The sequence below is a fragment of the Apteryx mantelli genome, chromosome 14 (assembly GCF_036417845.1).
Source record: "Apteryx mantelli isolate bAptMan1 chromosome 14, bAptMan1.hap1, whole genome shotgun sequence".
NCBI classification, from domain to species: Eukaryota; Metazoa; Chordata; class Aves; order Apterygiformes; family Apterygidae; genus Apteryx; species Apteryx mantelli.
Window position 1 is genome coordinate 13152352 of NC_089991.1, and position 27941 is coordinate 13180292.

General features: G+C 58.3%; 1 protein-coding gene across 2 annotated transcripts; it reads left to right on the forward strand.

The window, feature by feature from the left end:
- Nucleotides 1-673: 673 nt before the first annotated feature.
- Nucleotides 674-22463, forward strand: ANXA6 (annexin A6). 2 transcript variants are annotated; one of them, XM_067304570.1, is made up of 26 exons: nucleotides 674-774; nucleotides 4170-4230; nucleotides 7821-7905; nucleotides 8226-8320; nucleotides 8598-8711; nucleotides 8801-8891; nucleotides 8999-9078; nucleotides 9161-9217; nucleotides 9409-9502; nucleotides 9999-10094; nucleotides 10962-11020; nucleotides 11498-11620; nucleotides 11762-11820; nucleotides 12508-12586; nucleotides 13516-13597; nucleotides 13920-14014; nucleotides 14692-14805; nucleotides 15974-16064; nucleotides 16860-16939; nucleotides 17175-17228; nucleotides 19234-19251; nucleotides 20138-20234; nucleotides 20603-20698; nucleotides 21053-21111; nucleotides 21440-21562; nucleotides 22094-22463. In XM_067304570.1, exons 2-26 carry the CDS (start codon nucleotides 4213-4215, stop codon nucleotides 22151-22153), a joined length of 2019 nt encoding a protein of 672 aa, XP_067160671.1. In that variant the 5' UTR covers nucleotides 674-774; nucleotides 4170-4212; the 3' UTR covers nucleotides 22154-22463. The 2 variants fall into 2 exon arrangements, with proteins under 2 accessions (XP_067160671.1, XP_067160672.1); XM_067304571.1 differs by lacking the exon at nucleotides 19234-19251.
- The last annotated feature ends 5478 nt before the right edge of the window (nucleotides 22464-27941 follow it).

Below are 27941 nucleotides of genomic sequence, written 5' to 3' on the forward strand. Positions count from 1 at the left end.
GGGTTAACGCGGATGAGATGGCAAAGGAAATGGCTGCTGGACACCGCAGGCAGCAGGGAGAGCAGCACTGGGGCCCTACAGCGTGCCTGAAAGCACCCCACCATCTTGGGGAGACCAAAGCCGGGTCTCTGCCCACGGCTTTGCTGCAAGGTCTTCTCATCTTTCCCTCCCCTACCGAGGGAGGGGAAGGTGTCGCGGTAACCGCCGGCTGCCGCGCAGGGAGGATGCACCAAGCTGCGGTTCCCCAGCTCCCGGCACCCCGCGCCTCCTCGGCGCCTGCCCTGCGGGTGCCCCTTGCCGAACCCCCGGCCAGCACCGTCCCCGAGCCCCCTCGGCGCTGGCAGCGGGCGTCGGGGGCGGCCGTTCCCGCGGGGCCGGGGGAAGGGGCCGGGTGGGGGCGGCCCGGCGGGGGCAGCGGGGCACCGACGGCGCCGGCGCTCGCCAGGACGCCGCGGGGGGGCTGAATTTCCGCAGCTAAGTGCAGGCGCCGTTAGCTCCTTGCGTCACGGCCGCTGGCGCGCAGCCTGCGCACACACCGGCGGCGCCCCCCCCCCGCCCCAGCCCCCCGCGTCCTCGCGGCGGCCCTCGCGGAGGGCGGGCAAGCGCGGCCCCGACCCCCGCGGGCGGCGGGGATTGGAGGCGGCGGGGCCGTGACGCTCCCGGCGGGAGGGGGGAAGCGCCGCGCGGCGACGGCGGGCGCACACGGCCGCAGCACGGGCGGGGAGCGCCGGCGCCCGGCTCGTCCCCAGCGCCAGGACAGGCCTCAGGCTGCGCGTAAGTGTGCGCGGGTGGGCGAGGGCACGGTGCTGGCGGCTGCAGGGGAGAGGGGGGAAGGAGGAAGGCGCCGGCTGGGCAGCGAGCAAAGCGACGGAGGCTCCCGCAGAGGGGCGGCGGCGGGGGAGGGCCGGAGCGTAGCCCCGATTCCTGGAAAAAATCGTTCCTTGCTCGCGAAAGGGTCGGCGAGTCGGGCCGCGCCGCGGGGGCGCCCGTGGCCCCAGTGCAGCGCTCCGAGCTGCGCTCCCCGCGGGGGAAAATCCCTCTCTGCCACCCAGGAAACTTTGCCCGGGGAAACGTACTGTGCGGCGTTATAAACGCGCATAGATCTAAGGGGGCAGGGGGACTTCTTGCTGCTTGGGAAGGGGGAAAGGGGTTTTGGAGACCTCCTTTGCCTCGGCTGGGGGAACCCGTCCTCCCTTTTTCTTAAGGATGCTTTTCTAAGCTGCGGGCAGGATGTAGGCAGGCTGCTGGGTGTGTCCGGCCCTCCATGGCGCTCGGGGAGACCCGTCTCCGCTGCGCCTCGGGCTCCGCTTGCGCCTGCAGAGGAGCCTGCCAGGTGGGAGGTGCAAAAATAGCTCCCGGGTGCAGGGACGAGGCCTTCGAACGCAATGGCAGCCCAAAGCTGAGCCGGGGCGGGGGCCGTGGAGAGGCTGGCGGGCTGCGGCGGGACCCAGACAGCCGCAGTGGGTGCAAGCTGTGGGCACGAAAGATGCTTTTTGGAAATATTCATTCTGCAAAGCTTATTCATTCTGCAAAGAGCAGAGAGAGTTGGGGACCGATGCCAGGGATCGGGTCTGTAAATCCTTTGGGGGTTCTTGCAGCGCTTGCTGTCCAGGACCCCCCTGCTGCCCACACCTCTCTGTACACCCCAGATCAGGAGGTGTGTAGAGCTGGGGAGACCCCCCTGCCCAGGGTCTAGGAGCGGGACTGCCTATGGGCGTTATCACCTGCCCCATTGGTGGCCTGTGGTTGTCCACCAGAGCCCAAGCAGCTCTGAGGTGTCCTTCCCAAGCTGGCCGTGGGTTCGCCTGCTGTCAAGGGCAGAGCTGGGCCTCTGCGGAGATCTCGCCACAGCCAGGAGTGATCAGCCACATGGCTGGCCTCAAAAGCAGCCTCACATGGAGGCAGGAAACAGAGGGACAGGGTGTGGATCCAGTTTTGTAGGGGATTCTCAGCCACTGCTGAGATGGGTTGGGTGGTCTCAGCCCAGTTGCTGCATGCAGAATGGGAGGGAAGGAGGCAAGGAAGCTGTGCTGGACATTGCTTTCTGTGTTTCCTGGAGGGCACAGGGCTTCAGGACTGCAGCAGCGTATGGGCTCCCAGGGCCTCCTGATGCAGTGGGGTGGGACCGGGGCTTGGCGAGCTCATCGAAAAGCTCTCTTGGTATGTGGAGGCCCGGCAGGTGCTGGCCCTGGGCAGCTGTGTCCCTTTGCAGCTGCCCAGGCCTCCACATACCTCCTGTCTTTGCCCTGCCACCTCCTCATCTGGGGAGAAAAGGGTGTAATATAGCAGGCCAGCAGTCTACCGAGGGGTTGCAGCCTCTGAGAGCGGTGTTTTGCTCCCCAGCCTGCTGCAAGTGGCTCAACACAGGGGGGGGGGCATGTGGGCTGGGTGTCCAGCACCCCACTCCTGGGGGCTGTGGGATCCTCCTGCACCTGGCACCCGCCCAGCAGCTGGTCCACAGTGCAGCCCCAGGGTGTGCACAGGAGGCGCCGAGGACTTCCAGCCGCCCCTGGGTGCTCCCAGCCTGTGCTGAACTGGGTGCTGAGGCTTGCAGCCTCCCCAGCTAAAAAAGGAAGGGCAGTGGGGAAGCAAATGCTGCTCTGGTTCCCAGCAAGACTTCCTCCTCTTGGCAAGGGTGCCCACGTGGGCACTTGGGGCCAGAAATCTACTTTCCCTGAGCAGAGAGGCTTGTCTCGTAGTGACCTCCCCGGCACCGAGCAGCACCCCTCCTCTCGGCTGCTGGCAGCCTCCCTGTTGCAGGGATATGGGGCGGTGCCAGGGAAGTTCATGTGAGATATATATATATATATATTTTTTTTTCCCCCTGCAGTCGCTCACTGGCATGAAATTCAGCTCTGCTTGGGGCAGAAATCCTCTCGCTTGCTCCTCGGTGCAGGGGGCTGGGGAGGACTCGCTGGCTGTGCCTTGGTGCAAAATGCCTGCTGCGCCTTGTGTTTTCCTGCAACGTGTCGAGGACGGCAGCCGAGCCCTGGCTCGCAGCAGGAAGGGGGGATGTGACTCCTAGCTGGAGAAGCCGAGCGGCTCAGATGACGCTTAGGAGATTCATTCATGGCCGCACTCCATTTTCCAGCTGTTTCTCTCCTTCCGCCAGCTCTCAGGGCTCTTGGCGCAAACCGTGCTCTTTGGGGACTTTCTCCGTGGGGGCAGGGAAGGCCCGCGCCCTGGTAGATTAACAGCTATAAATGGTGCTTGATGTTAGAAAACAATCTGTGAGTTACCCTAGAAACCGAGCTGTTTCCTGGGCTCTGCTCTGCATGCTTGACTGATATCAGGGCTTGATTTGGTGCACCAAAACTCAGATAAAGCCAGCGGGACCTTGCAGGGAGCTGCCTAGCGCTCCCTCCCCCGTCGCAGCGGGATTTTCCCCAGCAGCCGCCGAAGCCGAGACAACCCCAGCGCCCCCAAGGCCTGGAGGGCTGTGTGGGGAGTGAGGAGATGGGGAGAGCGATGGGGGGCTCCCGCACACCGCCGCGGCTGATGCTCCCAGCGGGACCCCGGGGCTGTGCTGTGCGCCATGGGGTGCAGCACGGAGGGTCAGCAGCACAGCGCCAGCCCTGCTCCTGCGGAGGATGCTCAGTCATTTCCACATATTCAGCACTTTCTTCCCCTCGTGGTTTCTCTTGGTGCTGACTGCCTAACGTTGTGCTGCCAGGAAGCTGTGCCGGGGCAGACCTCCCCTCGCATTTCTGCTGCTGCTCCTGGGATCCCTGACTCGGTGCCAGCAGCAAAGGGCCTTGGCTCTGCAGGGCAGCCAGCCCTGACCCGGTCCCGGCACTGCAGGTGTGCTCCTTGCCATGGCGCTGGCAAAATCGTGCTCCCCAACTATTGCCTGCAAGGAGCCTTTGGTAGACCCACTGGAGCGGAGCGGGATGGAAGTGCTGGGGAAATTGCCGTGTGTCAGCACAGCAAATGCTAGGGCTGCTTGGAGCCAAGCTCCCCGGCCAGCCCCAAGAGCCCTGTCCCAGCTCTGGCACGTGGCCCTCAGAGAGGACCGAGGAGTCCTCAGCTCTCCCAAGCTCAGGAGACTGCTGAGGAAGGGGTGTCCTGGCCGAGGATCAGAGCTGTGCGATGCCTGACTTCTCGTCAGAGCAACATCGCATGCAGAGATGCCCCAGCTCATATCTGCTTGCTTGTTTTTCCTCCCACAGCTCCTTCTCTCCTTCGTGCCGGTGATTTCCAGCTGCAGAAGCCATGGCACCCAAAGGAAAGGTACGGTGCACCCCACCCTGTGGGCTCTGGGGCAGGGCCAGCTCCCGGGGCTGCCTCGGCTTTCGCTGGGATGCCCTGCCCGGCTCGGAGACCCCTGCCGCAGGACAAGCCGTGCCCAAGCAGCGGCTTTGTCTCAGCCGTGCCGAGGCGGCGGTGGCGGGTGCGGGGCGAGATCCTGCCGCAGAGCCTGTTTACATTGCTCCCTCTCCAGCTGGCTCCATAGGGACATGGAGTGGATGGGGGGAAGTGCTAGCATGCTGGGGCCGAGGGAGCTGGGAAGAGGCGGGGAGGAAGGCACAAAAATCCCTTTGGGAACAAAGTGGGATGGGAGAGGGAAGTGGGGCTCTGGGAAGGGGAGGAAAATAGACATTGCACTGGGGACTTGGTGCTTAGCAGGGGAGAAAGGATGTCCGAGAGCCCTCTGGGCAGGCCTGCAGTAAGCAGTTCAGCCCGGGTTTGGGTTTCGGTTGCCCACACGTGTGCTGATGCAGTGACAGTCTCGGTGGGACCAGGACGTGCTGGCCCAGCCTGCGTCGTGCGGGGGGCTTCCCCAAAGGGCAGTGCCTGCAAAGCCCTCCGCCGTGGGCAGCTTCTGCTAGGACGGGGGCAGGAGCCGGGGCGAGGAGGTGCATGTGCGGGGGCAGCCCTGGCTGCGGCCTGGGTACATGGACACCCTTGGGTTAGGCGGAGAGCCCTGACTCCTGCCTTTCCAGCCCTCCGGAGAGGCCCAAGGCCGTTCCCACTCCCCTCCCCTCTGGCTTTTCTCTGTGAGGGGACCCAAATTTCACTTCCCTCCAGGCACGGGTGCCTTTGCAACCTGCCATCTGGCAGCTCGGTGAGCAGATGCCCCCTCGCAGCCGGGAAAACATCTCGGCGTGGGTGGAAAACCCGCGGCTCTGGTGTGCAGCTGTGCGGGGATGCACCCTGCCTGCGGGGTCCCGGCTGGCCGGGCCAGGGCAGGGGAGTCCAAGCCCTCTGCGACGCTGACCCCTTCTGTGCCCCTTGGGCCGGGCTCCGTTTTCTGTTCCCTCGGGGAAATGGGCAGTTACTGCCTCAGACCGGTTACCTGCGGCTTGTGCTTCCCCCCGCCGAGGGGGCGGTTGCCTCCGGGTGGGGAAACCGAGGCACAGCACGGCTGCGCCCCCCACCTGCGGGTGTGCGCCGAGCCCGTGGCAGCGCTGGGAGAGAGTCGAGGCTTTGCCTCCCGGCACCCAGCGCTGCACGCGGGCTCCTCACGCTGGAGGAGGGTCTGTCACCCCAGTCACGGGCACGCTGGGCACCTCGGTGCCACCGCTGGGGAGGGGAGCCGGCTGAGGGCAGCAGGGCTGGGCAAGAAGTCCAGGGGCCCAAGCAGCTGTGCAGCGGGCAGGGAGGAGAGAGCGAAGCCTCGCGGGGAATTTTGCCTCCACCCTCCCGGCCCCGGCCTGGCCTATTTATAGCTCCCAGGTCCCCGGCAGGCTGCGATGACTCAGACTGGAGGAGGGGAGGGCAGAGGGCTCCCAAACGGCTGAAGTCTGGGGGATGGAGGTGTGAGGAGGGCCCAGCAGCAAGATGCCGCTTCCCTCCCAAGGAACGTTTCTGCACCACCTTGGGGCTCGTTTCCGCGAGCGTGCAGGGAGCACTGGGTGAGGCGCAGTGCTGAGCTCCTGCCTCAGTTTCCCCTACCCAGTGGCAGCTGATGCTTTGAGGGGAGGCTGCTCGGCCGGGGGGGCTGGCAGGGTAGGAGCCTGGCCCTGCTCCTCATCCCTGTTTAAGCAGGACCAAGACCTGCCCTCCAGCTACCCCTCGTCCTCTCCCGCTGCTGGAGCCTCCGAGCAACTCCTGTGCCTGATAACTCTTAGTCTGCCTCTCTGCAAGGCATGTGTGTGGGCAGCTGCCTGCAGTGAGCGAGAGGGCCTTGGGAGCTTACGGGAAGTGGGGCTAAATCCAGCCTCCCAGTGAATCACCTGCAATACGATCCCATTCCCATCCCCAGCAGAGTCTCAGTGTCCGAGTGTGCCTGCCTGGCTCCCTCCACACCTCGAAGGAGAGGGTCTCCTCTTGCCGGAGCTTGCCCCCGCCACGCAGGAGATCAATGTTGGTGGCACCTCCAGAGAGGGCCCGCACCATGTGCCGAGCCTGGAGTTTGTCTCATGGGGGAAAGGGGCTTTCCCCATCTCCCGCTCGCTGCGTTGTGCTGCAAGGCAGGCGGCTGTTCCCCCCGGTGGCTCTGCTCCTGGCCGAGCTCCAGGGCCTGGTGTGTTCCCAGGGGTCGGCCCCTCTGCGCTGGCTGCCCCACTGCCGCAGCGCAAGGGGCTGAGCGCCCAGAGGAAATGGCAGAGCTGATCTTGCACAGCCCAGCAGGTGAGGGGACCTTCCGCGTCATGCCCAGCAGGCCCCTTTCTGGGGGGGAGGGCTGCAGGTATGGGACTGCTTCCTTGCCCATTCCCTTGGTTTCATTCCTGGATGCCCTCGCCCTGTCAGGGATCTGGCACTGCTGGTTCCCATCCTGTCTGGGGACAAACTGGCTTTAAATGCCAGTGCTGGCAATAGTCTCGGGCCTTTGTGCAGCTCCCAGGGACTTTAATCAAGCCCAGCAGCTCCTTCTGAGTGCATGAGCCCAGGGAGATGTGCATATCTGCTTGGCATATGATTAAAAACTGGGTTGAGTGATGTGCATTCAGAGCTTCCCAGGGTCCTGAAGCAGCTCAGTGAAGCTACTTGGTCTGGCTTGCAGCCCGCTGCTCGCTTTTCTGCTCCCCAGCAATGCTGCTAAGGAAATTCTGCTGTTCAGATCTTTCTTTCTCCAGTGGGGAGATTTCTCAGTTCCTTATGAGGGGTGTGGAGCCAAGCTGGTTTCAGATCTGCTTCCACCCCAGGCTTCTGGTGCTTTCAGTCAGAGCTTCTGCCCTGTGTTTGTGCAGGCAAATTCCCCGTGTGAGCTGCTTCAGAGCTAACCTGCGAGGAGGGAAGTCAGGGATGTGAGGAAAACGCTGGCCCTGTTTCCCCTTATGCCTTCACTTACACGGTCTTGCTCCTGGTGTATCCATTGTGCAGAGGCTTGACAGCCCTGGAGGTGCTGAGGAGCAGCCAGAGGGAACTGGGTGATGCCAACCTGGGGGATTTCTCAGGTTCCTGGGAAAGTCTCTCCCCACAGTCTCTCTCTTCACAGCTGGGAACCAAAAGTGTTCAGGGAACCTGCTTCCAAAACATTCGGCTCTTGCTGACATGGATAAGGAGGATTGTGTTTAACTTTTAAATATACAATACAATGGGCAAATGAAGAACAATGCCACTGAGATAAGAGAGGGAAGGTCATGTACTACAATGACCTGGAATGCAAACAATTTATGCTGGATGACAAATGAGAGGAAATAATTGAAAAGAGGAACAAATGTTTATGTTTGAAGCTAAGCTTTGCCTTCAGAGAGCCTGAAAAGGGAGCTGATCTCACCCTGCTCCTGCTCACCATCTGCATCTCCACCTTTTGACTTCTACTTTTTCCCTCATTTTTTCTGCCCTGTTGTCCAAGCTGGGCCCTGCTGGGAGAGGGGAATGGAGCCATGGGAATATCTTTTTCTCCTTTCATTTTCTTGTCTCCTTTCTCCTAGGTCTACAGGGGGTCAGTGAAGGATTTCCCCGGCTTTGATGCCAGCCAGGATGCAGAGGCCTTGTACAATGCCATGAAGGGATTTGGTATGGATGCTCCTCCCAACCATCATTCCAGGGTTGCCCTAATGTCCCCTAGTCCTTCGGGTTGATCCCTTGCATGGCTGAGCATCTTGCATTGCCGCCCTTTCAGCCACCCATCTATTTTAGCAGCCTGCCAGGACTTTTTCTGGCTCCCCTTTGCTCCCCATCAGCACCAGAGCCTAGCAGGCATTGCTCCTTGGCTCTGCCCCTCCTGTTTCTCCTCACAGCCCAGAGTCGGAAGCAGCTTTGGACATGGCAGGATCTTTAAGACGAGCCCAGATGCAGGGGGGCAAGACCAAATGTGACTGGTCTCTCTCCTGCAGGCAGTGACAAGGAGGCCATCCTGGACCTCATCACATCCAGAAGCAACAAGCAGCGAGTGGAGATCTGCCAAGCCTACAAGTCTCTCTATGGGAAGGTAACTGCAGAAACGCCACCCCCCACCCCGCCCCGGCCTGTGCCCCTGCCACCATCGCAGGCTGGCAGCGGCTCCCCCAACAAGCCCACGCAGGGCTCCCACAGCTCCCTGGCCCTGAGCCACGCGACCTGCGGAAGAGGAAAGGGCCTCCCAGCCTCGGGCCTCCCAGTGCCCTACACAGCCAGAGATGCCCTCCTGGGCCAGCGACAGGGCCTGCTGCTGCTCCCCGCAGGTGGGAGCTGGCCTTTCCCAGCCCCTTTCTCGCCCTCTCTGCCAGGACCTCATTGCAGACCTCAAGTACGAGCTGACGGGGAAGTTTGAGCGACTGATCGTGAGCCTGATGCGGCCCCCCGCCTACAGCGATGCCAAGGAGATCAAAGATGCCATCGCGGTAAGGGGTGGGGGGCAGTCCCTGCAGAGACCCCTCCATGGCTGCCCCGGCTCACCCTGCAGTTCATGGGGCCCTGTCTCTCCCCTCAGGGCATCGGCACTGACGAGAAGTGTCTGATTGAGATCCTCGCCTCTCGCACCAACCAGGAGATCCATGACCTCGTGGCTGCCTACAAAGATGGTGAGGGCTGGAGATGGGCAGGGGATACCCCGTGTCCCTTCAGGCCAGGGCAAGGGGCAGAGTTAAGGGATCTGGCTCCAGGCCCTGACCTCTCTTTCTCCCACCAGCCTACGAGAGGGACCTGGAGGCTGACATAGTTGGAGACACATCAGGTCACTTCAAGAAGATGCTTGTTGTTCTGCTTCAGGTAGGTCCAGCTGGCCTCCCCTGTCCTGTGCCGGTGGTGGCCAAGGGAGCCCGGCAGGGCTGAGCCAGTGTCTGTCCCACAGGGCACCAGGGAGGAGGATGACGTGGTGAGCGAGGACTTGGTGGAGCAGGATGCCAAGGTGAGGCCTGGCAGATTGCTGGGATGGGGTGGCATCTGGGCAGGGATGGGATGGAGGCGCTGGTCACTCTGGGACAGTCCAGCTCTGAGGCTGTGAAATGCGGTGGATGCCAAGGGTGCCTGTGCTTGTGCAGAGCCCAGCATGAACGGTGCCATGATTTGGGCTCTCTGTCATCTTCCCCATCCCTCAAGGACCTTCTGGAAGCCGGCGAGCTGAAATGGGGCACTGACGAGGCCCAGTTCATTTACATCCTGGGCCGGCGAAGCAAGCAGCACCTCCGCTTGGGTGAGCATCTCCCATGAGTTTCAGGGCTGGGTGGATGGCAGCTGCAGGGTTTGGGCAGCTCCTCCTGCCAAGCTGGCCTGGCCAGACACCTGGGTCCCCAGAGCTCCATCATCTGCCAAGTGCCTTGTTTTTGTCTGTGGTGGTGAGGACATCCTTGCTGAAAGCATTGCTTAGTATAGTCCTGAGCAGCAAACTGGGCCTTAAAGTTATGAGGTCAGTTGAGCCCCACGTGGCTGTCCTGCGTGTCCCCAAATGGCCCACCTGGCTGGACAGACACCTGAAGGGAGAGGGGAGGTGTCCCACTTTGCCCCACAGCAGTGGCATGCCTAGGGCTGCCTTCGCCACCTGCACGCGCAGTGCCGGGACACCTAAGCCCCCAGGATGTCCTGCCGCAGAGTGGCTCACATCCCCCAAGGGGGCAGCACCGCTCCCGCCAGCATGTGCCGGCCATTTCGGGAGGGCTCAGCTGGGGCCTTGTCTCACTTGTGCTCCGCAGTCTTTGACGAGTACCTGAAGATTTCTGGGAAGCCAATCGAGAGGAGCATCCGGGGAGAGCTGTCCGGCGACTTCGAAAAGCTGATGCTGGCAGTGGGTAAGTCAGCCCCAGTGGTCGGGGATGCTGCAAAAACGTTATTTGCCTTGCTGGGGATCTGAGGTCTTAATGAAAGAGTCAGTGGGGCCGACACTCTTACAGCTGTACCTGGTGTTAGGTAGCTCAAATCCGGGCACGTGCTCTTGGGAGGGATGTGTGTGAAGAGCAGCATGAACTCTTAGTGTATGAGAATGCAGAGATGCCTATCCTGGGGACTGGCTCAGACAGCATTCGTCATAAAGAGCCATTCACACCTAAAACTGGTCATTCTGGGCCATTCCTACCATACGTGCTGTGAGTGTTGACAGGCAGTCCCCCCCCCGCCCCATGAGCCTCCCAGTGAACACACATGTATTTGTCATTCCCTGCCGTTGCTGGACTGTCTGTGCTCCTGCTGTGTGAATCGGGGGCCAGGAGCCAGCAAACACTCATATGTCCATATCCCCACTGCTATAAATACTGAAAATGGACAAGAGATGAAAAGTTCCTCATGCGGAGAGGGAATTGTGGAGGTCCCCCTTGGACCAGCCCACAGCAGTGCCTGATGCTGCATTGACTTACAGCTAATGGCGGCAGACAATAACTGCAGTGTTTGAAGCACAGCAAAGCACACGGCTGTGTAGGGGACATCTCTGGATGGTGGGTAGATACAGTTGTTCAGGGGAGGCACCAAGGGCTGCTGCAGGAGAGCCAATGAAAGCAGACAGCTAGGAGAAGGATGGGTGGTGACTGAGAGACTTGGGCCGGGAGAAGGGAATGGGAGCTTGGAGGCGCGGGGTGCTGGCTGATGCCCCTGGGTCAGGGGCCAGAGCGAGAGCAGTCTGACAGCTTCCCGGTCTCTCTCACCTCCCCTCTGTTTCCCCCCAGTGAAGTGCATCAGAAGCACAGCAGAGTATTTTGCTGAAAGGCTCCACAAGGCCATGAAGGTGAGTGGATCACCCCCTTTCAGAGCTGCGAGGCTCCTTTGCAGCTCTGGGGGAGCAGAGCAGAGGAAAGCCCTGCCCCTGACATGCAAGCCCTGTTCCTTAGAGCCCATGAGAAGCCCTGTAGATCTCTTTCCTGCTCCGTGCCACGGCATGCCAGCAGTGGGGTGGGTGCTATAGGGCAGGCTGATAGCCTGTTTGTGAAGATGGGACCTATATGACCCTGCAGTCTTTGCTCCTCCCCTCCCCTGCGCTCCAGAGTAGACATGAAGTCATCTTCTCCAGCAGAGGAAACCTTCAAAGCACTTCTTCACTCAGCTGGGACTGGCTGGAAATCTGATAAAGGGTCCCAGATTTGATGGGCCGAATGACCTCCCCGGGTTAGTCCCCTGGGGCCAGGCCCATGGCAAGGCTAAGCGGGCTGCCCAGCCCTCGCTGTTTGCTGTTCCAAGGCTTGATCCCAGGACTCATCCATTGCAGGGGCTGGGCACAAGGGACAACACACTGATCCGCATCATGGTCTCTCGCAGCGAGATCGACATGCTGGACATCCGAGAGGTGTTCAGGACCAAGTACGAGAAGTCTCTCTACAACATGATAAAGGTAAACATTAGGGGGTTCCCAACCATCATCTGCTGAACTCCTGCTAGCAGTGTTCTCACCCTGACACCAGCATACCTGGGAGGGCTGAATACCCTGCCCAGCTCGCTGTGTGTGATTCTCCATCTCCGACTGTCTTTCCAGGAAGACACATCTGGCGAGTACAAGAAGGCCCTTCTGAAGCTGTGTGGAGGAGATGATGAGTAAGAGCGCCTGTCACTGCCTGTCTTTGCCTTGGACTGTCCCTCTGGGTCCTGTTGGGGCTGCCCTGGGTGCTGGGTGCAAACGTTCTGGCCTCCTGAGGAGCCTTGTGGAACACCATGCTGGCAGGTTTCGTTCCAGACCGGGAGCCAGTCAGGACCAGCAGCACTTGCAGTGGGAGCAGCTCAATTCAGAGGGCTCTGTGGCCCCTCTGCATGGCAAACCACAGTGCCATGTCCCTCCTTGACATGTGGAGGCTCCGCAGAGGCAGGGGAGGCCAGGGCAGGCGGTGAGAGGGCCTGTGCGTCCTCCTGTCCCTGAGGCTGAGAGGTCGGGGAAGGCAAGCCTGGAGGGCGGACGCTCCAGAGGGGCAGCGGGAACAGTTTATGGCCTGCTTTCCCCTCATCCCCAGGGCTCCCTCCACTGGCTGCCTGCTTCCCCCTGCACAGATAACGGGTGTGCAATGCCCCCCTTGCACCATCACCAGTCCCGCTGCCGCTGGCACTGCTAAGCGGTGGAGCAGGATGGGTTGTAGGGCCACTCCACAGCGGGGCTGGAGCCAGCTGCTTGGCCCTAGGCTGGGGTGGCGGCATCGGTGCCCGTGGGCTGGGTGGCAGCGCTGGCTGCCCTGTGCTGTGCGCACCAGCCCCGTTGCTCACTGTCCTTGTGTCCTTGCCCTCCCGTTGCAGTGCCGCAGGTGAGTTCTTCCCCGAAGCGGCGCAGGTGGCCTACCGGATGTGGGAGCTTAGTGCAGTGGCTAAAGTGGAGGTCAGCACCCCCTCCCCTCCTGCCTCCATCCCTCGCTCAGCTCCCTGCCAGCTTGGAAATCACTGCTTTTCCTCTCCGCACGCCAGGGCCTGCTGAGGGGCTGTGGCCAGCCCGGCACCTCCTCTCTGCCTCTTGCTTTCTTTTCTTGAGACCTTTGGCTCTTTGGTGTTGGGCATGAGGTTGGCGTGATGTAACCCTGGCAGTGCTGTGGTCTCCACTAACCAGACCTTCCTGTTTCTAAAGCCTGATCTTGCTGGGGTGGCAGACACTGCATGTCCGTGCAACGCACCACGTGCGGCCTCCGCTTTGGTGCGTGACGGAGATGTCGCCCCTCCAGGGCTGAGCTCCTCATGAGCAGCTTGTACCAAAGCTGGAACTAACTAGAGGCTCGGCTGGTGGGAGGTCTGCTGGCCCTCGCACCCTGGGGAGCATGCACTGTGCATGCAGCAGGGAGATGTATGGAAGGGTGCTTGTCTGGCTGCAGGTGATAAGAAGAGATGGGTAGAAAAGCCCCTGGGGTGCAGCACGCAAGGCAAAGCACCCCGTTAACTTTGCTGGAAGCTGTGTGAGGACCTAGGAGGGCAGAATTACACCCGACTGGGGGAAGGAGCGGGAATACTTTCAGTGATTCCCCTTTTGGCTTGCAAATGATGCAGTCAAACCCAGTGGAGGGGTCCATACAGTCGGGGAGAAGGTTACTGCACCAAGTGCCCCACCGAGACACCAGTGTCCCCTGCTGTCTCCTCCCCAGCCTCCGCTGGCCTGGCTATGGGTTGCCCCTTGATGGAGGGTGGCAGTGAGGGCACATCTGCGCTGAGCCCCGGTGCTTACACTAACCCAGCACCTGCTTTGGCCTCGGCTTGCTGGTTGGCACCCTCCCTCCCTGCCTCCCTTGGGAGCGAGCCTAAAACCCCTCTGTGCCTCTGCAGCTGCGAGGAACCGTGCACCCTGAGGGAAACTTCAACGACGATGGCGACGCGCAGGTGCTCAGGAAGGCGATGAAGGGGCTGGGTAAGTGGGTGTCGTGTGCACAGCGCTGGCGAGCCTGTGTCCCCTGGCCCGGGGGGGAGATGCTCTTCAGTGGATCAGGGAGCAGAAAAACCATCCTGGCCCACCCGGGGCTGCAGAAAAGGCCCAGAGGGGAATAAGGAGCCAGCTTTGGAGCAGAACTGCCCCTTTTCCCTGTCCCCAGTTTTCAGGGACGCGCTGTTACCGGGCGGTAATGGGTGACAGTGCGGCTTGGCGTGGCCCTTGCAGCGGGCTGGCCGGGAGGGTGCAGAGCCCTGGGGGCTGTGGCTTGTGGCTCTCTGCGGCATTGCTGCTGTCGTTGCAGGCACAGATGAAGGGGCCATCATTGACATCGTCACCCAGAGGAGCAATGCCCAGAGGCAGCAGATCATAAAGGCGTACAAGGCTCACTACGGCAGGGTAACGCTGGCCTGTCCCCTCTCCCGCCATGCTTCCTTTCTTCTGCCTGTGTCCTCTCACTCTGATATCTGACCCTCGCTGAAAAAATCCTGCTGAAGGGGAGGGGAATCTGGGAGCCTTGCTTTGTCCTGCAATGACCTGAGGAAGACTGAGGTTTTCAAAGTGGCCTCCCATTTTGGGTGTGCCACCAACCCAAGGCGAGAGCATCAGTTTTCCTCCGCTTTGGAAGGTCCTGGGTCCCACATGGAGGACTCCAGAACTAGGCTGTCCCTGGAGCCATCCCCCCAAACATGACTTTAAACAGCCCCAAAGGTCTGCCCAAATATGCCTCACCTCCAAGTAAGAGGGTCTCTTTGCTGTGGCCAGGGAGATGCAGATCACGTCTGGCACAGGGAATATTATTCCCCTTTCCGCTTCTATAGGAGGAAATGAAGGTGTTGGGGATTCTAGCTCTAAGGAGCTGGTCAAATGCACTTCTTACTCCTTTCCGCTCTTCCTCTGTACAGCCATCTGCTGGCAGGGAGGATTTGGAATAGCTCTTATTTCTCCTTGCATTGCTCATGGGTGGGTATCCCATGCTGTTTTCCCCTGTTTTCTCCCTGTTGTTGCCTCGGCTGATCCATCCCTGTCAAAGGAGCAAGGGACAGGCTGAATCCAATGCCTGAACACTTTTGCAGGACTTGATGGCAGATCTGAAATCAGAGCTGTCGGGCAGTTTGGCAAAGCTGATCCTTGGGCTCATGCTGACCCCAGCGCAGTACGACGCCAAGCAGCTGAGGAAGGCCGTGGAGGTAATTGTAGCACCTGTAGGACCAGCTTCAACACATGGGGATGATGCAGTATTTGTCAAGTTTGTACCCATCCTGCCCATGGCCCAGGGCAGGTGTTGGAGGATGGCACACTTGTTCCCTCTCTTACAGACTGTACCAAGCTAGGGCTGTGAATTGGCTGGTGGCATATGAAGCCAGGGCCTCTTCATGTCCCTTATGAAAGGAAAGCAGAGCAAAAAGCACCAAGACTAAGGCCTGGTTTGCACTTGAGACCTGCTAGGAGCCCGGTTTGGCTTGTTTGCAGCCAGCATGCTCCTGCCAGCTTTTATACAAAGCCTTTCAGCAGGTCATGGGCTGCTTTGCACAGTATCCCCATTTTGCAGCAGGAGGCAGCACCCTGCCAACTGGCCCAGGCAGCCAGGGCAGAGCCAGCGTGAGTGCAAACCAGCTCTACACAGTGCTGTGCACTGAGCTGGGCCAGCAGGACCCGCACTGCTGGCGAGGCTGAGCACCCTTCATCTCCCTGCCGGAGACCCTCCCTGGCAGCAGCACTCTTGGACTCTTTTGTGCTGGCTCCTCCCAGCCCATGGGGTCATTGGGAGGTTTCTGTTGGCAGCCACAGACCTTCCCCTTCAAACATCCTCAGAGCTTCTGCTTGACCTGGAGAGCAAAGGGACTCATCCCTGAGCTGGTTTGCTGTCTTGAGGCTCATCTGTGGCCCAGGTTGCAGGACACAGCCTGGGGTCTTGCAGATCTGCAGATCCAAGCATGGACTTGGCTGCTGATACCAATTCTTGTAACCATAACAACTGTGTCCTGCTACGCAGAGACCGGGAACAGAGCCTGTGACATGCAGATAACAGACACTGCTGGGCTCAAAGTGAACCTGGTCTTCATGGCCAACCCCCCCTTCCCCCTCCCCCTTTTTGTGCAACTTTAGGAGGGGAGTTTACTTGCACACCCTAGAAATGACTGAATAAATGTCAAGGTGCCCCTGCATGGCAGATGCACTGGAGCAGTTGGAAATGGAGATGGGAGGGATCGTGTGACCTAGAGATATTCAGGGTGATGTAGCGCTGGGCTCAGAGCAGCTCCTCCTTGCTTTACACTGGTGGGGCAATGCAGGAGGGTCGTGGCATCCCTGTCCCGTGCTGAGCCCCACAGCACCCTCCACACCACTCTCTTCCAGGGAGCCGGCACAGATGAGAGCGTGCTCATTGAAATCATGACCACAAGGAACAACCAGGAGATCAAGGCTATCAACGAGGCATATCAGCAAGGTACAGCAGCAGGACGCAGTGCGGGGAGCGTGCAGGGTGCACCGAGGGTCCTGGGGTCTGGCAAGCAGAAAAGAGTATGTTTAATGCTCTACTGCTGTACGAGGCCCTTTGTACTCAGGGTACGACTGCTCTCTGGGTTGGATCCATGGCCTGATGTGGTGAAAGTGTCTTAGTCCTTCCAGGCAACAACAGCTCTTACTCAGGCCCAAGCCTTCATTAAAAAGCAGTAGAAACGTAGGACAAGGCTGGCCAGAATCCACAAATCTCTGTCCTATCGTTTCTCACATCTCTAAACCATCCCCTCTTCTCTGCCTCTTCTGTCCATGCTCCCCTCTCCCTAAGGTATGAGAGGAGCTGCAGGATCAAGGTTAAATCCTCAGCCTCATCTCTCCCAGAGCCCCTTTGGTTTTAAATAGACATCTCTGTGGCTGGTAACCCCCAGAAGTGTGCTGGTCTGGCATCTCTCCAAGTTACAGTGAAATGCTCCCAGCTCTGCCACCGCAGTTTTCTCCCTGGAGATCTCTTTTGCGATGACCCCTTTCCTTCCTGAGCACTTGGAACAGGAGGCTGTGCTCTAGTCCAGGGAATTAGAGCTGTCAAGCTGATCCCCATTTCCCTGGGCCTGAAAAAATCAGGTGGAGGCATCTGCTTCAGAGATGCAAAGGGTAGAGGATGGCCACCACCCTCTGCAGGTGCAAGTGTTTCCCATGGGGATCGCTGGCACAAAATGTGCTGGCGAGTGGGAAGTGGAGCTGGACCCTGGGTGCAGGGCTCAGCTCTCCTCTTTCTCCCCAGCCTACCACAAGCGTCTGGAAGATGACCTGAGCTCTGACACATCAGGGCATTTCAAGAGGATTCTCGTCTCCCTGGCTCTGGTGAGGGCAGCTCTCGCGATTGGCGCACTCACTAGGGATGGTGTCCCTGCACTGCCATGTGGGAGAGGGTCCCCGTGGGGCAGGTGGGGGTGTGCGAGGATGCTGTTTAGGAGAGGACAGTCAAAGCATCGCTGAGTGGCTGGGCAGGGCTGCTGGACACTGTTCGCATCTCCTCGTTGGGGCTTTCCCAGAGATGTTCGCTCCCCAGCTCTATGACTTTTGTATTGAAACACAGGGCAACCGTGACGAAGGACCAGAGAACCTCACACAAGCTCAGGAAGATGCAAAGGTAAGGGCCGTACTGGAGGCTTGCTGCGCAAACGGGGATGGGATTTGGGAACACCTGAGGGCTTCCTAGCTTCAGTGGGAGCTGTGCTGTGTTGCTGGTTGTGTGTAAAAGACCAACAATGTTATGTCCCCTGATCTGGAAATAGCTTCCTTAGGGAACCTAATGGTGCTGGGGCAGTGTCTCTATAAAGCTGCAAGGAGAAATGCCAGGTGAAATGAAACCTTTGGTGATGAATCTGCCAGGTCTGATGCTACAGCCTGGCCAATGCCCTGGGCTCCTCTGCTCCTAGCAGAGGTTGGTCCCTGCACATGGAGGCTGCAAACCGTGAGAGCAGGCTGGGGAGCTCCCAGCCTTGGTCTTTGGAGCTCTGGGGTGCTGCACCGCTAGCTGTGCAGAGCTGCCATTTTGGGGTCCGGCAGCACATAGCAACACTGAAATTTGGCACTTTAGCTTCAAAGGCTGCTTTGGGCTGGCCTGTAGGAGTCACCCACCTCGTTGTTGTGCATGGGGCAGCCCTGAAACATAAGCATGTCACCAGCACCTGGGATGGCAGCTCCAGCCCCCAAACCATCTCTCTCGTCTTTATTGGGCCACAGTGAGCGCAGACTGGAAGGGAAAGGCCAGGCAAGCAGAAACAGCAGAGCAGGGTGTTGGGCCCTGCTGGCCCGCTTGGCTGCTTCTGGAGCTGTGTGCCTCCTGGGCCCGGGAGAACCACAGCCTTTGGCGCTGTGCACTTTGGGCTCCTGTTCCTGCACCTGCAGGCAAAGCTGCCTCTGAATGGGGCCAGAAAGCTCAGCTTTGAGTCTGACCTGGGCAGCTGTGTGCTCCCCAGTGTGCCTCACCATCCTGCTCCCTGGAGCTGCCTCCCAGCGTCGTGGCAGAACAGGGCCTGGGTGCGCCCCATTCCCTCACTTTCCTTTGGCGTGCAGCAAGACGCATGTCTGGGGGATGTTTGGAGTGGGCAAGGGGCTCATTTCTGCAGTGAGCATTGCTCCACGATGCCTCAGACCAAAGGCCTGGCGTTGGGAACCACCCTATGACCCTCCTGTCACCTCTCCGAGCTTGCTGCAGCACTTGCACTCCTGCCTGGCTGCTCTGCTTCAGCGCTGCTTGCACTAACACCACGGGCTGCTGCCGGCAGAGGGAGTGGATGCTGCACTGGCTGCATGCTGCCGTGTGCTGCTGCTGCTCTGCTGCTCACCTCCCGCTTGATGTAGAGAAAGAGAGAGCCAGGGAGGAAAACCACAGGGATGTTTTCTAGGCAGATGGACTAGCTGTGCTGGTACCATCCTGCATTTTATCAGCAAACCTGGCCCCTGCCCTCCTCCTGCTGCCTGGACTTGGCAGAGGGAGACAGGCTGCCCTCAGCTGGCTCCCGGCCGCTCTTGCCCTGCCTGTCTCCGTACCAGGCAGTAGTTTTGTCGGCCCCACAAGCCATGACGCGTGGCATCCCCACTGTACCTGCTGGGGCTGTGCAAGGATGCTGCCCCTCATAACTGGGAGCCCGGGCAGGCTGGTGCAGTGCCAGTGGAAAAGCTGCTACTCAAACCCTGAGCCTTTGGCTTTGGCTGGGTTCACAGGCTCCTCCATACCCCAGCACCACCCCAATGGGAGACTGTTCCTCTTTTTCCCCTGAGTGCCCCTACCTGCGATTTCCATTCCATGTTCCCAGGGACCCACTGCGGGGGGGTCTTTGACCTGCCAGCACCCCTGTCTCCAGGGCTCGGCAGGTTCTGCCTGGGAGTGTGGACAGGGCGCTATGGGGTCTGGAGGGGCTTGCTTTGCTCAACCAAAGTCCCTGGCAGCCAGCAGTGTTGGGTCCAAATGGAAAAAGGACATGGGTAGCTCATAAGATCACAGCCACTCATGGGGAAGCCAGGGAGCAGGGGACGCATATTTTGGGGGGTTTCTTGCTATGCTTCCCTCATTTTGTCAGGGAAAGATAAAGGTTGTGCAGCACCTTCTGACCCTGTTGTCTTCCTGTCTCTCTCTTTCTCTCTGCCAGGTTGTTGCCGAGACCCTGGTGAGTGCCTGCCCTTTTGCTCCTCAGCCTTGTGCATGTTTAAGGGGATGCTCCAGGCCTTGGGTGCTGGGCCGGAGGAGCATCCCCACGCTCGCAGCTCCTCCGGCCGTGAGGGCTGTGCCCACTTGCTCCAGGCTCCTCACAGTGGGATGGGGTGGCAAGGTGACAGGCAGGCTGGCATGAGGGCATTTCCCGCAGCGCTGCCGGACAGGTGGATGCAGTGCTGCAGAGGGCAGGGTAGGGGAGAGACAAGCTGCTCACCTGCCCTTGCCAGGGCTGGGGACCAATCCTGCCCACTGGCTGCAGGGGCGGGCTCATGGTCGAGGCAGAGCAGGGCTCAGGCCTGGCTTCCCTGCTTCACGGGGAACTGGGGAAGGGGCAACTTTCTACTGAAATAGCCCAACGGGTGCAATGAGTACAGCATCCCCACTGAGCCCAGCACCAGCTATGGCAGTGGTTTTGCCCACGGACAGCACTAACATGACCCAGCGTGAAGGGTGATCTCTGAATCTGGCAGCTCTGAATTGCCTGTTCGGTATTTGTAACCCCCGAAAGAAAAAATATCCTAACCGCTAGCACTGCACAGATTTTTCATTAAAAACTGGGGAGCATCTTTTTTCAGAGATAACATGTGTGTATGCATGTATCTGCATGGGTGTGTACACAGCTGTACACTATCTATGCATGCTTTTCCTAAAGCCCCAACAGAAAATGCCTTTTTTGATTTTTAAAAAAATATATGCTAGGGAGCCTTCTAAGAGCAGAAAACCTCTTTGCATGAGGGAATCCAGGACTGGTTGTCCCAGGAAGGGCTGTTTGACATCTTTGCCCCTCTCTGTTACGCCCTTGCCCCTGCTCCCCTCTTCACTCTGGGTTGCTCTTGCAGAAACTCGCTGATGTCTCCAGCAATGACTCCAGCGACTCCCTGGAGACCCGCTTCCTCAGCATCCTGTGCACCCGCAGCTACCCCCACCTCCGGAGAGGTAGGACCACATTGTGTGCTGCTGCCAGCCCCGGCTGGGGCATGAGCACTTCGATTTGCACTGGGGTGGGCCAGACAGGGCTCCCAGGCAGTGGGAGGCTGGAGCGGCCCTGTGTCTTCACCAGTGTTGGGAATGAGGGGAGGAGCTGTCTGCTTGGGGGGGGTGTCAGGAGGAGATGGTGTGGCCTTGCATTTGGGATGGGCTGGTTGAGGCTGCCCAAGGTGGCACCTGACCTGGTCCCATGTGGTCTAGAAGTCTCTGTTTTTAGGGTTCAGGGCTCTTGGGCATCTTGCTGTCCTACTGCCCCAGGGCTCTGGGGCTGGGATGGAGCTGCTTGGTGGTGACTGTCTCCTATTGTCCATCCCTAGTGTTTCAGGAATTCATTAAAATGACCAACCACGATGTGGCGCACGCCATCAAGAAGCGGATGTCAGGAGACGTCAGGGATGCATTCGTGGCCATCGGTTAGTGCCTGACGGGTGCCCCTCGGAGGCTTCCTCAGGGCTGCTCAGCAAGGCAGGATGCCCCAGCCGGCAGCCCCTTCACCTGCCTTTACCAAGGCAATGCTGCCTGCCTGTTCCTATTGCCTTCGGGCCATGGAGATTCCCAGTGCGGCACTGGATCGGGGTGTTTACGGGGCTATCCTGTGGGGCCAGTCCTGTAGCTGAGGAGGGTTTTGCAGCTGGCCTTGATGGAGGGGTGAGGAGGTGGACGTGGCTCTTCTGTGATGGCCCAGTGGTGTTTACTGCGGCTTTGGCAGTGGCCTTGGTGTCGCAGAGCCAGGAGCCAACTGTCTCTCCCCTGTCTGTGTGTTGCAGTGCGGAGTGTGAAGAATAAGCCGGCCTTCTTCGCTGACAAGCTCTACAAGTCCATGAAGGTGAAAATGGGCTCCTTCGGGGCCAGGCTGCAGGGGCAGGGGTGATGGCAGGCAGACACCCTTTGGGGAGCTTTGATTCAGCCCCACAGCAGCAATGGGGTTTGGCCTCCTCCGGCCATCCCTGACAGAGCAGGGCCAGGCTCAGCTCAAGCTGTTACTTGAATGGCCATCTGGGATTAGCGGGGGATGCAGCAGGTCCGTGTCTTGTGGACAGCAAGCCCAGTGCCATGTCCGAGGGGAGCCCCTGACTTGGACTGCGTTGGAAACATGAGCAGGCTCCCGGGACCCCTCTCTCTCCAGGGTTATTTGTTCAAGCTCCCCTTTGCAGGGTGCTGGCACGGATGAGAGGACCCTCACCCGCATCATGATCTCCCGGAGTGAGATCGACTTGCTCAACATCCGGGGCGAGTTCATAGACCTGTTTGACAAATCGCTGCACCGCATGATCGAGGTGAGGGCCCGCGGGTGTCCCTCCCCGGCACATCAGCTTGTCTTTCTGAGCCCTGGCGGTGTTGAGCCTTGTGTGGACCCTGGGCTGGGAGCAGTGCTGAGCCAAGCACCCAAAGGCTGCAGCACAGCCTCGGGAGGAAAAACCAGCCCCGAACCGCACTGGCTTAGCGGGTCTGGCTGTGAAGGGGTTGCACTGCCAAACCTGCTGCTTTGCAGATCCCTGGGGGGTGGCTGCGACATGGAGCTATTGCCTGTGTGCCCAAGGGCAGGCCTGCCTCGTGCCCCAGTGCTGCGGAGACCCCAAGCGAGCTCCGCGCAAGGGCTGCGCTCGTAGTTCAGCTCCCCAGAGCTCACCATGGTCCCCATGCCATCTGCAATAGAAATACCAGCACCAACCAGCCCTCTAGGGCTGGGAAGGCAGCCGACAGGTCCTGCTCCTGTCCACACCGCAAGCTGCGCTTCCCTGGGGCAGGGATCACCAGGTGGCAAGAGCGGCGCGTGGCTCTCTCCGACATGGGTTTTTCTCTTGCAGAAGGACACCTCCGGCGACTACTGCAAGGCTCTGCTGGCGCTGTGCGGGGGGGAGGACTAGGCCGTCCGGGGCCACCGTGGGAGCCCTTCCTTCGCGTCTGAGCCAGCACATGCGCACACACCGCCTTAATGTCACTGCAGCTTTGGGGGCTTCAGGGAACACTTGGTTCCCCTTGGAAGACAACTCACTTTGTGCTAGAAAATGGCACCGCGTTGCAAGCAGGGGGGTCTCGGGGAGGGGTCTGTGTACGGGGATTATGTCTGTCTCAGTGCAAAATGATTCATACTCAAACGTGCCACTAACCCAGTCATTTACCCAGAGCGAGAAGACAATTTTAAATCTCAGAAATAAAACCTTGATGTTGCTGTCACTGGGCCAAGACCAGTCTACTTATTGCGGCAGGTTTGGGTGGGACTGAGCCCCTGTGCAGAAATCAGTGTCTCCTTGCTCCTGCGGGCAAATGTGCTCAGCACCAGCCCCATGCTGGGCTGCCAGCCCTGGGGAGGGCAGCGTGCAGGACTGGGCTGGGCGCAGGGCTGCCAAATGTGCCTGCGGCTGGCTGCTGCGTACGGATTTCACCATGAGCTTTGCTGGGCGCCTCTGAAAATCCCTGGCGGGTCTCGTGCTGCTCTCCTCCAGGTTGTAGCCAAAGGCTGGATCTTGGGCAGATGATGGTGTTACAAACTGGAGGTACAGATCTGACTTGATGGCATCCCCTTCTCCTCGCACGCAATTTCCTGTGCTCTCAGCCTGCTGAGGGGGCATTTGAAAGGCACATGCCATGAAGGCTAGTTTATGTTTGCATTTCCCCCAGTTCCCAGAAGAAAAGAACTGGAATTTCCAAAAGTGGGGAATCCCAGCACTTTCAATTGTTTCCAAGTCAGAACAAAACCCCTTAACTATCCAAATTTTCCTTAGAACTGCCTGGTGAGGAAAGACTTACCTTCAAAATATCAAAGCAGTATTAGAAATAATAATGCAATATTATTATAACATCAAAATCAGGGGAGCCAATTGAGAAGCAGTAACGTGTAGAGACAAGCTGCGGAAGTTGAAACAATTCATTTTGGTGTTATTCCACTGAAAATTCCCTCTATGCTCTCCTGCTAAACATCCACTTGTGACAAAAAAGCCTTTCCTGGGGGGAAAACAGCCCTGCTGAAGCTTTTTCAGCCTCTCAGATACAGGCTTGTGCTCCCCTGTCATGCTTGCATGGCACAACTAAGTAGAAATGTGCCTCCTTTTTCCAAAGACAGCTGGGTGCCTTTGCAGCTGAATGCACCTGCCCCCCTCAGCAGCTCACATTTTGCCTGTTTTGGTGGGAAATTGCTGCAAAGACGCACCAGATGTTTTGAAGGGAGGATATAAGCACCAATCTTGATCTGTCTGTCTCTTCCTGTGGCTCAGCGCTGCAACTCTCTGCCTTTTTACCAGAGGCGTGAAGCTACCGGAGGGCTGAGCTCGGCAGCTGCGATGGCAGGGCAGATGCTCTGCAGGTCCGCCTGTGGCTTCTGTGCGTGTGTGAGACCCGGGAGGAGCTGGCCTCGTCCTGTGCCGCGTTCCTGCTGGGGCCAGGCGATTCGAGCAGGCACCTCTCAGCCTGGAGGGCGTTTGGGTGTCAGGGCCTGGGGTCCACCCTGAGGGCAAATCCCCATGCTGGGGCAAGGCAGGGGCTGGGAACAGCTGCTTTCAGGCACCAAGGAAATCTGCTGGCTCAGGGGAGAGACCCCAGCACTGTGCCCTGGGGAGTCAGATTCAGGGCAGGGGACCTCTGCTCCTCAAGGGCATGGGGGAGGTCGGCATTAGAACAGGGCTGCAACCTGCAAGCCATCAGCCCAGCTTGCTCATGGGCCCCTTTCTTGCTGCTAAAATTGAGGCTATTCCAAGTGTGGGATGTGTGTATAGGGGTGTGTGTGTGTATATCTTGGGCACAGGAGTAAATGCTCCAGGGAATTTTCTGGCTATGATGCGATGGCCTGTGATCAGTGACGCTGTTACCCACAGCCCAGCTGCCTTGATGTGGCACAGGAAAGTGTATGAAATCAGACAGCCCTTCTGGGTCTGCTCCCCTAGGCCAGGCCCTGGGGAGATGCACCCGCCAGAAATCCCAGCTGCCCCCGATGCACCAAGAGTGGCGTCTTTCATTCCCACACACTAGGAATTTCCCTGGCAGGGTGCGGCTATGAACTCCGCTCCCGGCCGCTCCTGTGTTGAGGGCAAGATACCAAAGTTATACAGTGTTTGGGGATGGGGAGGGAGAGCAAGATGGGATTTCCTCCTTGAAGGGACTCCATCTCCTGGAAGACTTCTCCTGAAAATGCCTGCTGCTGAAAGGCCTTCCTCCTGTTACCTAGCCCCCAGTGCTGCAGTAATCCATCTCCAGCAGCTGTGCTACAGCTGGAGCAAAAACCAGCCAGCAGCATTTTAATCACTGCAAATATTTAAGCATATTTAAGCATATCCTGTTTAAGCATCGGATAGTTAAGCATCTTGCCTTTGCATTGCCGTGGTTGATAGCATATCTGGGGCTATTCAGGGTGGGCTGCCCTATGATGGAGACTGCAAACAGGTTGGAACAGCCACGCGCTGTGAGCATGGGGGGCTCAGCCACCCTACAACACCTCCAAAACCCTGAGGAACAGCTATCAGCAAAGAGCTGCCCATCATGAAGGCAATCCTAGGAGAATGAAGGCTGCTTGGGAAGCACAAGCATGGCCCTAGGAGTCATTCTGCACAGGGGAAGGGTTCTCTGTTTCTCACCCCAATGCCATCTTTTGAGGATGATTAATCTGCAGCCAGCTCTTGTTCAGAGAACTGCTCCTGTCTGATGTCGTGCATTGCAGTAATGCATCTCCCAGTGCCAGCTCAATGAACCCTCCAAGGAGCACCCGCTGCCTTCCTACTCTGGAGAGTCGGCTGCAGTGAGGGATGAGGTGATTTAACTCCATCTCTTTCCAAGGACTCCACACCAGGCCCAGAGAAAGAAAATATCTCTGGTTAAAAGCAGCCGTGAGGAAGGAGGAAGTGCTGGGCTGGTGTGTTGCTTTTACAGGGCTCCAAGCAAACCAAGCCATGCACAGGATGGCAGCACAATGACAGAGGCTCTGGAGCCTGGTTTTAAATGTACCTCTCCATTGTACAAAGCAGTGGAAGAAACCCAGTAAGCAGCACAGAGACGGGGCAGACAAAAACAGTTAAACTCACAACCCTGACCTCCTGCACCACCCATTGCCTCATTGAAGGAATTGGGATGGACTAAGTGTAACCTGTGGTGAAAACAATGGAAATTGAGGCTAGGAACTGGGGAGGATGCGTGTTTGGCTTAAGCTGAGCCTGAGAAAGGAAGAAGAAAGGTGTTTACTTAACTGTTTGCTCAATTGTTTATGTTTCCTTTTCTCTCAGTATCCAAATTGGTGATTAGAAATTTGTGTTAAATAGCAATAAATTAAATTCAGCAAAATTCCTTGGGGTTGGGACTGTTTTGCCTATGACAATCCTCTATAAACAAGTAGGTCAGAGTCCCTACAGACAGCTTCATCCCTATAGCATCCCAGTCTCTACAGAAAATGCACCTTATAGCACAACTCCTCCAGGAATGTCTCCACTCCACCTGCTGACTCCAACCCTGCCCAGTTTGAGGGCAAATAATGGCACATCTCATGCCTTGCCTCTGTGATCCACAAGAAGGAAAGCAGTTTAAGACAAGCAATGAAAGGAAAGGTGAGGACAAAACGATGGGAACAAAAAAGGGGGAAGAATTAGGAAGGTTGTCACCAGGGCAAGGTTTGAAGGTAGGTTTGTGCTGGCTATCCACACTTCAGGTCTTCAGCATCCCTGCAGAAAAGCTATCCCTGGGGTCAGGGATTTGCACACCAGCTCTCAGGGTACAGCTGTTCTGCACATTGACCTGCAATGCTGGTAGCAAGGGCTCGCTTCCAGGCAAAGCCAGCACTAGATTTCACAGGTTGCAACATCCAAAAAACCCCAAGAGCCTGTGTTCTGTGTGTGGAGGGTCAAACCTCTCCCTCTGAGTCAGCTGCTGGGGCCACCAGACCCTGGGAGGAGTCATGTTTGGTGCACAGAGACACACGGGACATTGGTCTCTGTCCTTGACCTGGCACCACGCTGCAATCTCAGTGAGCCACTTCCACCTCATCTGCAGTCTTCCCCATCCTCCAGAGGGAGAAACGCAGCCAGGGCTTTGAGTCTTGTGAGCTGGCAGAGGTTTTCTCTTTATCTATTCCTTTTTCCTTGCCAAAGGAGGAGGAAGCAGCATTGACCCTCATATCTGTGTGCTGCTCACTGGGTGACCCATTTCCCACAGTGCCCCAACACAGGGGAATGGCTGGTACATGAGACAACTTGTTTTTCCCCAGCCAGCGGATAAAGCCAGAAACTCATGTCACAGAGAGCAGCCTAGAGACAGAGAGGCTCTTTGTGTGCCATAAACCTGCTACCGGCATGATGGTACTGTGTGATCATACTAAGCCACAATGTTATTCCTCCCATGTCACCTCCGTCGCCTGAGTTGTGTGTGGTGCTGAGCCCCAAGGCTGTTCTCTGCCTCCTGTTCTCCACGGAGCTGTCATTGCAGGACATGATGCCTGCTGACAAGGCCATTTCTCAGGCATGACAACTGGATGAAACATGGCCAAGGGAGAGAGGAAAAGGGGAAAATCCGTTGTGTGTGTTGTTGATCTTGCAGATCGGGACTGCAAGTACTTCAAAGCTTAAGGCATGCAAGCAAATCCTTTGAGGCCTTCTGGGACCTGGTTCTCACTGTTTGTGGTACATCTGCTGGCAGGACTGCACCAGGTGCCACCATAATCTGGTCCCTGCTGATCATGGAGGAGGGAGGAGGAGGATGGAAAGGCTTTGGAGGAAGGCCAGGGGTAGCAATTTCCTCCTGTGAAGTGGGAGATATGGAGCCTGTCTCACATGCCAGAGGGAGAAGGCAGCTCCCCTTCAACAAGAGGGAAAAACAAGCAAAGCAAAAGAAGCTCAGCATCCATGGAAAGTCACCATGCAACTCTGACCCCCTGCAAAGGCAGGGCTCTGCAGGAGGTCTGGAGGAGCAAGATCCCTCCCCAACTTCTCTTTTCTCCATCCCTCTGCTGACCTCTCTCCTGTTCTGACTCTTTTCACATTCCTTCCGTCTTTTCTCCCTCTCCCAGTAGCCTGCTCTTTCCTTTCTCTTCTTTCCCTCCCTCTTCCATCACCTCTCTCCCTTGCCCTCCATCCCAGAGCCCTCCCATCCTGCCAGGTTAATTTGAGTTCCTAATTTGCATAGGCAGCAGATCACAGTGTTGTGGAAATCCCCTTCTGTGGCCGAAGCTTCCTCCCGAGCTCTGAAAGCGTCATTGTCGTCCTTCTGCTTTCCTTCCCCTACCGAAGCACCAGAACACATCAGATCAGCGCGATATAAACAGCAACCCTGAGTGAAACCCACTTTTGATGTCAACAGGCACTAAACAGCAGCACCCCCATGGCCTTGAGCCCATCTAAATCCACAAACGTCCCTGGGGCACCACACCAACCGGCTGTGCCTGCGGCCTGCTCTGCAGCTGCCCCTCTGCTCCTCCATTGCTCCTGGGTCAGCTCTCCAGCATAGCCACCCTGAACAACCAGACTCTGGCTGGCCTCCTCACACCATAGCTTCTGCCCTAGCAGGGTTTAAATGCACTGCTTGACTAGCAGTATTTAGGATCAGTGGATTTATTGGTTGCCTTGGGCTGCTGGGCCCTCCATGTGGGATTTGCACTGCAGGCAGTCCCAGACATGCTCACCTCCCACCCAGCTCTGAGAAGCGACAACCCAGACAAAGCCTGGATAGAAAGAAGCAGGAGCA

Excerpts from the sequence above, each read along its gene's own strand:
- ANXA6 (XM_067304570.1), top strand. Across the intron at positions 7,906-8,225 it reads CAATGCCATGAAGGGATTTG|GCAGTGACAAGGAGGCCATC; the intron begins GTATGGATGCTC and ends TCTCTCCTGCAG. Across the intron at positions 20,235-20,602 it reads CTACCCCCACCTCCGGAGAG|TGTTTCAGGAATTCATTAAA; the intron begins GTAGGACCACAT and ends GTCCATCCCTAG.